This window comes from Bufo gargarizans, chromosome 10 (assembly GCF_014858855.1).
Source record: "Bufo gargarizans isolate SCDJY-AF-19 chromosome 10, ASM1485885v1, whole genome shotgun sequence".
Lineage (NCBI taxonomy): Eukaryota > Metazoa > Chordata > Amphibia > Anura > Bufonidae > Bufo > Bufo gargarizans.
This window is the reverse complement of record NC_058089.1, coordinates 125,111,720-125,120,479: the sequence shown is the minus strand read 5'-3', so window position 1 is coordinate 125,120,479 and position 8,760 is coordinate 125,111,720. Positions and strand designations below refer to the sequence as shown.

General features: G+C 42.1%; 1 protein-coding gene across 3 annotated transcripts in view; it reads right to left on the bottom strand.

Moving 5' to 3' along the window:
* Positions 1-1,200: 1,200 nt before the first annotated feature.
* PC (pyruvate carboxylase) overlaps positions 1,201-8,760 on the bottom strand; it is a 405,325-nt gene continuing 397,765 nt past the window's right edge. For all 3 annotated transcript variants that reach the window (XM_044270882.1, XM_044270881.1, XM_044270880.1), the window contains exons 20-21: positions 8,488-8,628; positions 1,201-7,164 (exon numbers count right to left, since the gene is read on the bottom strand). In XM_044270882.1, coding sequence (XP_044126817.1) covers positions 6,916-7,164; positions 8,488-8,628 — 390 coding nt within the window. In that variant the 3' untranslated portion in view covers positions 1,201-6,915. The remainder of the gene's footprint in view (positions 7,165-8,487; positions 8,629-8,760) is intronic.

Here is an 8,760-nt window from a genome sequence, read left to right as displayed (position 1 = left end):
AACTAGAATCATTTTCTAACCCTGCTGGGCAGAACAGTGTTGGTTCCATGTTCATATGTGCCCGCATTGTTGAGAAAAAATACGTTTTTCTCAGGAGCAAAGGGGGCATGATGACGTTTACACTGCATGGTCCTGTCAATCAAAATGCAGAGGACGCTGAAGTTGCAGATAAAGTGGCACCTCTAGGTATAACAGTAATGCCGCCATTGCTCTTAGAGGCTAATTTACATACATTAACAATTTTTCTCAGCAATGCGGGCATTTCTTCCTTTGCAACATAACTGAAGATTTAGCTGTGGATCTGTAACCTTATGCTGCTTGCTTTTATTTATGTTTATCATAATGGTTCCCTTTACTCCTAGGAGATGTTCACCCCAATCAAACCATTGCATTAAATGATGCATACTAATAACATAAGGAGGTTTTAAATCGGATAGGTGTCACTATTCCTGATAAGGAAGGACAGCCATACAATCCAGTTAACATACTGGTCATTGATATTTCCAGTGAAAGCAGAAAAAGGATCGTTATTTCCTCCTTAGACACTACTTCAGAAGTCAGGTGATGGAAATGCCAGCTGGGCCGGTGTCCACAGTGGGTCGGCCCACTCTCTTCAGTCTCATCTCCTGACAACCCCATAGTTCCACCTCTTCCCCATCCAAGGTGAACATAGCTTTAGTGTCTCATTGATCTGACAAAGGGGAATCATCCCTAAAATGTGTTCTGTGTGAGACTTGAAAATAAAGTACTACTACTCAAGAAAGGTCTGGATTCAAGCACACAACTTTCCTCCTTAGACACTTCTTCATGAAGGCGTTTGGTTCTTCAGAAGTCAGGTAAGGGGTGGACTGACCATTTGGCAAATGCCAGATGGGCTGGTGTCCACAGTGGGCCGCCCACTCTCCTCCTCTGAGGATTCCATATAACTGGGGCTGGGATTGGCATTGGTGCACACAGCACTGGCTGGCTGGTGGCAGGAGCCGAATTAGTTACAGTCAATTAGTGTCATCATTTATTCACTGCTCAAAAGGAGTCACGGACACAGAGCAGTCTGGATAGTGGGGGTAGCACTGCTGCCAATGCCAGTCAGTATATGTAATGATATGGATGATGAAAGTTGTTGTCTATGTCATCATCAGGTGTATGTGGTGTTTTATTACTCATTTCAGAAAATTGCCAATAAACAAATGCAGGCCTATATAATATAATAATTTCAGCTTTATTTCCAATGGATAAACATGAGGGTAAGTCACACACACAACAAGGCGTCCAAAGGCAAAATTCAACCTGTACATTTAAGACATTTTACAAATTAATTCTCTTTGTTACTTCCTTGGCATTAGACAATCAAGGAAATTATCCAGTTAGTTCGCGATGTAAACAATGTAATAGAAAACAAAAGTTAATGGTCCACAGTTAACAATGATTTGGGGGTTACAATCTTCACCATAATCGCTACTTATTTTTAAATGTTACTAGACTCACAAAGCAGCCTTTATAACCTAAGATATGGAGTGGAGAGAAGGGGACGAAGTCTCCATTACTGTTCTACTACATTGACTAAAAGCACAATAAGAACCCAGCCTCTACGGAGAGAATCCCACCCAATGTGATCACCCACAATGTCGCCAGAGTCCATTATAAACTGGTAAGATATGTGCTCTAGGTGCCCAGCAATGAATAATAACGTGGCTTAAGTGTTGGCTTGAAGCATGTGCCACAACTGGACAGAACAGTCAACACGTATTATAATTAGGGCACCCAATGTGACTGTACAACATAAAATACTGGGATACATAAAGTGGGACGAGCATGACTAAAAGGTATTGTGCACCCAGCTTGTGGATGAGCCTGAAAACATAGCCAGTGTAAACACCAAGGGGGAGATTTTTCATCTCCCTGCGCCAGAAAAAGTCGTAAACCATGTTCCTCAAATTTTGTTGCAAGTGGTGTTTCTACACCGTCTTTGCCTCTTTCTGAAAACGGGCCATGGCGTGGGCCAGCAGGTCCACCCAATTTATCTTCATTTGTGCCTGTTTTCAGGTGCAAATAAGGACAGAAATGTACGGCAGCTCTTAGCTTCAGTCTGGTGCACGGACAGCTGGAGGTGCCCAATAACTGTTGAAGAGGCCTGTGCCTCGTCATATATTAGTCGCATCTTCTGGCAGTGCAGGAGATATCATAGGCCTGTGTAAAACACCGGTCTGTCATTAATCTCCCCCCTAGTCCTATTAAACCTTTGTGGACAGTGGTTAAAAGGTGCCTGATGGGCACACGAACAATATATTAAAACCATTGCTGCTGTGACTTTAAATGAATACATGTAAAAAAGCAAGCACATGTATAAATGCACAAAAAACCATCTGTATTGCTACCCCCAGAATCTCTTCTGTACGACAGCTTGGGTGCTTGTATTCGATACTAAATCTCTGTGCAAGTGCGGAGTACGTTTCTGCATAGACTAAGCAGATAAGAAGCTGCTCATTTATTAAAGGTAAAAACATTTTGTGCTCAAGAAAATGCTAGAACTAAAAGATCCCCAGCACGAAAAATCCACCAGGAGGTGAGCGATATGGAAAGTGTGCGTTACGTACAGGCCTAACACTTCATTGAGGAGAGCTAGAATAGATCTGTAACATTACAATTTTGGAAAGATGTGATCCACCACATTCTGCTTCCACTGACTCCATAGTAGCCATCCATGATACCAGCCGCACATCAGCTCACATTTATTACTATATGGCCCGACTGGGTTCACACACAGTTCATTGTATTCTAGTTATTAAAAGGTCAGAGCGCTCACAACGTGCTATGTATTGCCCACAGGCTCTTTGCACAAAGTGTATCTGCAAACGGATCATCATGGCACAGTAAATGGAAATGCAAATAGCCCTTCGGAAACCTTTACCTATTCACTTATCCAGACCTATAAGAATCATACCAAGAGATCATCCAGTCTGACAGCTACGTAAGGTAAAACAGCCTCCTAATTAGAGGCGCCGAGTACACGGCATTATTGGAGGGGAAACTATTGCAATGCTGAACATTTAGCAACGTCCTCGGCAAACACATTTTTAACAAAGCACCTGGATACACTTACTGAGTTACAAAGTGCTCCCTCTGTGTGAGCAGAGCTCAGATATCGGAGATTCATGTGAAAAAAGGACAACCGCTGAGCACATGTATGTACGTCAACTTCTACTGCACACGCTCCTGCTAGGGAAGAGTTAACGTGGCGAAAGAGGTGTTGGCGATGAGTGCTCTACGTATCAGCAAATGTTGCTACATGAGAAAAAAAAGTGAAGGTGAAAAGAGGGTACAGGACTGAGAATCTTAATGTAGAACACATCACATAGCGTCTTACAGCTCAGTCTTTATAAATTCTTAACTAGGCAAGGGAGGTTAGATGGTAAAAATCTTAAAATAGGCAGAGCCCAAGGGCACTCAAGACCAGGGGTAGTCCAAGCAAGCAGCTGGCAATCCCTAAATGCCTATGATTTACCCACAATGCACAGCTGCTGTCCTAAATTAAAATGTAGTATTTATACTGCTGAAGGGCAGGGAAGTTAGGCTACAGTAATTCTGGTTCTTGATGCTATTTGTTTTCATCTACTATATGTTTGGATCACATGATTGAATAGTACAGGAAATATAAGAAACTTTGTAAAATGTTTGGATCACATTATTGAATAGTACAGGAAATATAAGAAACTTTGTAATGTATCTTATCACAGAAAAATGCATCCCCCACACCTCATTCTCAATTGCTCGAATCTGTCTTCAATGAAGAGGTTCAGAAGAATCAGATTACAACCCAGATGTCTCTGGAGAAGGAGGCAAGGTCTGCTGCTGAGAGGCAGGCACACAGACAGAGATGGTGCAGCTGGCTAGTTGGTGATTTACTAGCTCATTTCACAGCTGGATTCACATCTAAACTAGTATGGCTTATAATGTCCACCATTAATATTTATGACCTCGGGATAGGCCATCAATATCAGATTGGTGGCGGTCTGACTCCCGAAACCCCTGCCAATCAGCTGTCTGAAATGGCTGCTATGCTCAGAGGAGTTGGAGCACAGTGCCATACATATTATAGTGGCTGTACTTGGTATTGCAGCTCGGATCCATTCACTTGATTGATGTACAGAGATGTCACTGGCCTATGAGAAGTTACGGGATTCCGACCTCAGCTGATCTGATATTGGTGACCTACCCTGGTTATCAATATCAAATTGCTGGATAACCCCTTTAAGCTGTGCTTGCCTAATACAGTGTCAATAAAAGTGCTCAGGTTTTTCACACGTGCCTTTAAATGCATAGCTCCCCCCCTACCTAAATGAATATCCCAGCCTTCTATGTGCACCGCCATGTACTCTCATGATTATAGTTATAACTGTGTGCAGCTGCAATCCTCCATGTAACAATACTGGAAGTGATCCACCTCTGCCATTCCCTCTCTAACGACCACAGAAATTAGGGACGTACGATCTCACCCGTCGGGTATGTGCACTATATAGCAGTGTTGGTTATGCAAACATTTTATTTCCTCTATTTCATTTTGATGTCTTTTATAGACTGAAAGCAGAGAATACAGCAAACGTATGTCGTTACCCAAACTCTTCATATATCCTCCAGAGACAAATTTTGTCTATAAAGTTACTCGAGCATACGAGTTACTATTCCTTGACAACCTCAGCACCTGCCACATGGTTTACAAACTGCTCTTTACAGGCTGTGCTCTCAGAGGCGTCTTTGATGAGATTTCGTAGTGTTAAGGCAGCCATCTTGATGCTGACAACTGTAATTGTATAAGCAAAAGCGAATTTGCTTCATAGTGCATGAGCTGCAGTCCTGATTATGCACCGCGGAAGAATACTATGCAGAACCAGTGGAAAAATAACCTGACATTCCAACAACAGAATACACCACATCCTGATGATAGGTCACATATAAGGATTAGGAATTACGTTTTTTTCCCAGTTACAAGTCCCAGTAATCCAGGTCATTCCGTATGCACCATTTTTGCCTACTATATGAGGGTATGATTCATTTACAGTGTTACCAGCCTTAAAAAAATGAACATATAGACTAAAAATACCATTGCTACAAATATAATCCGGGGTCTGGAAGGCAACAATCAGCAACCTATAGACAGAATAAGTGTGGCTGTGAAGGTACAAAGTAATAAAAAAATCATAATATAGGAAATGCAAAATAATGTAAAATGCTCTCAAAAGAACATAGGCAAAAACACTTTTAAGAAACTCTGCAGCTTAAAATATTCCAAATTAATTGCATAGTATCATGAAACGCTAAACCAAAATCACGGGAAACAAAGTAAACATTACTATTTTAAAGAAAAAAAGAGTCCCCTTTTATATGTATATTGCAGTAAGAGGATATGTAACAGAAATAGAAAACAATGTCCCGATGCTGAAGAGTTGTCCACAATATGGACCAGATTGTCCACAATATGTCCACACTTCTCCACCTGTTTTAGGGCCTTCACAGACTGGGCCCACTTCTTCTTATACCATAAAACTTCCACTGCAGCTTCTTTCAGCCTCTGGGCACAGATGATCTCAGCGTTTAGGCTCCATTAGTCACCCATGGAAGCAGATAGACAGCCAGGACAAGAGAGAGAAGGACAAAAAGGACTACTGAATGGGATCCAATTCTGTAAACTTTACAGGATATCACCTTGTTCCATTACACATCAATAAAACAAGCCCGGGGCCCACGCCCGACCAGGTTTCACCTTTAGAGCTTCTTCAGGGACCAAACTCCAATTTATTCACTCTGATTCCTTGGAGTTCAGTTCCTGATTAAGCCAAAAAGGTAAAACCTGAATGTAGATGAGCTCCCAGGGTTCCTTTACTGATGTGTAATGGAACAAGGCGATATCTTGGAACTTTTATTGTAATACGGATCCTATCGAGTAATCTTTTTTGTCCTTCTCTCCCCTGGTCTTTCGGCTTTCATGGAGCGTGGGGACTAATGGAGTCTGAATGCTGAGAAGATCTGTGCCCAGAGGCTAAGAAAACCTGCTGGTGTTATGCTTTGTTTCCGGAGTTCGTAAGACGGAAGAAGGAGTATGGACATACAGTGGACATTGCATGCAATGGTAAAACAAAGTGACTTTTCCGCTCCGAGACATTCTTTTTCTACTTCTTGTTGCCGTTTGCTCCACCTCACATCTGCCTTACAGGAGAAGTAGTTTTGATGCAATGTTTTGTGCACAGTAGAACAGTAGCAGGCGGTTGCACCTCTGTCCATGGTGCTGAAAGCTACGAGATGATGGAAAGGAATGCATCGGTTAGTAAGAAAGCAGTGATCAGGAGTTATGTGCGTCATCGCTAAATGCAGTCACAGCTTCAGCAGCTACACACTGCCAATCACTGTATGCAATTGGCATATATCGAACATGCAGGGAGTCTCATACATATCCAATCCCTATTCATTCAGGAACTGGATGGAGCACAAGTGGTAGTTGCAAGCTCAGCGATTTGCTGTTTGGCACTTAAAAGAAATCGGAGAGATTTATATTTTATGTGAAACATCTGACTCCCTTTCAAATGGCAAGCAATCTCCAGCGGAGCAATTTCTCTGCACCTAGACAAGAGCACAGATTGGCAAACACTTTCCCTAATGTTCGCCTGAAAGCTCAGGAAAAAGCATTTGTGTGTGTTATTTAGCAAATTTTTTTTTTCAACCAGCAAAGTGAAAATAATCCAGATATCAATTTAGGTCCCTAAACCCGCATGTAAAGCATTTCATTTACATAGATCAGACACACTGTCAGCAGGCATGGGGAGATGAGTATACAGCACCCTCTCAATCTTACAAGAGGGAACAGAAACCTAGGCAACTCACTAATCCCCTTCCCCGGCACAACTATTCCATTTTAATTTCAATTTATTCTATTTCTAGTACAAGATCTTCTCCTTCCAGATGCATGTCGAGTTTCACGTAGATCTTCTTGATTGTTCCAGAGACTGGAGAATTCACCAAGGTCTCCATCTTCATGGCACTCAGTACACAGAGAGGCTGTCCCTTCTCAATTTTATCCCCTTCTTTCACCTTAATGTCAATCACTTTTCCTGGCATGGGGGCTCCAATCTGACCTTTTACGTCCTTCAGGGCCTTGGGGTGGAAGTGCATTTCCTGAAAACAAGGGAAAGTTGTTAAAAACCATAAAAGAGGTCGGGGAGGACCTCAAGAATATACTCAGAATCACTTACTTTACATTTCATAATATTCAGAACTATAACCATTGTGGTTTTCATGCCTTTTACTGGTATCAGGCAAAGTGTGGTCAATGGTGTACTGATATCTAGGAGACAACCGTGGGGTGTGCTCATGGTGCTATATTACTATATATTAATATGTGCATTATTTATACAGTATATCATAAAAATGTTATACTCAGCAGCATTATTTTGCAGAATTTAAGCCGAGCTGCTGTTCAATATTCAGCTGAGGGTTAGCAGACAAAATACAATGTTGATGCGGTCTACCAAAAACAATGGGAAACTGTTCGCAGAGCTTGGAAATGCTTACACTCTTTGGATTCCGGATGTGTGTATGCCGCCATTTTTCCTGCAACTATATAAATGCCCTGTCCTTGTCCACAAAACGGATAAGAATAGAACGTGTTTGCAGTACAGCAGAACGGACATACAGATGCGGATAGCACCCTGTGTGCATTTTTTGCGGTCCCATAGAAATGAAAGTGTCGTACCTAATTTGCACAAAATGCGGATCAGATGCGGACCAAACATACGGTCATGGGCATAGCATGAGGCCTTATACTGAAACAACATTGCTTCACTGGGGAAATAACGGCAGTCTTCAGTTTTGACCTTGTTAATCTGCTAAGGGCACTAGGCAGGGGTTGTTGGAAGCAGAACAAAAATACTTTTTGTGGAGGGTTATCATCAGGTGCAGCATTAATAAAAACTTTCATTCTGCCATGTTCTGCTCCTGCAAGTGCCCTGGAGGCAGAGCTTCACTGTGAAATGCTCTCAGCCCTTCCCATCTGCTCTCAGTGACAGCTGTAGCATCCAACCTGAAGAACACCATCAGCTGTCATTCAGAGCAGTGGAGAGGGGTTATAAAACCGCTCAATTCAGGGTGCACTGCACAGTGAAGCACCACCTCCGGGACACTTGCAGCCGCACAGCCCAGTACAATAAAAGTTCATATTTATACTACTTCTGATAATAAAAGTTCCACAATAGGTATGTTTGTCCTGCTCTCCCCACCTTCTACCCAGTGCTGTCAGCAGTTGACCGTGGTTGAAACTGCTACAGACTTCCTTCAAAGGGGTTTTCCCACCTATGCAATTGAAAGCATATTTCCATCAAAGCATATAGGTAAAAACAGTTAGAACTTTGTATTGAGAACACCTTTGTTCATACATGTGATGTATTTTCTGCCCATACCATTACTGTCTACCCATGTGAACTACTTATGAAGCCACTTTACCTTCATGGCCTGAGTATCTTTAACAAGGAGGGATCGAAGTTGACCATTGAGCTCAAAGAAGACTTCCCTTTGACCAGCCTTGTTCAGATCCCCTAGAGCAAGGGCTTTGATGTGTAGTGTCTTCCCTCTTTCCAGTTCCACCTGAGAAATTAAACAAAAGTTGAAACTTGATGGAAAAGTAGAAGTAAGAGTTTGCAGTAGATGGTTTAGCCATCCTTCCATTTATACAATGTTTACTCATAGTCCTTGACCGGTTTGCAAACATCTCTAGAC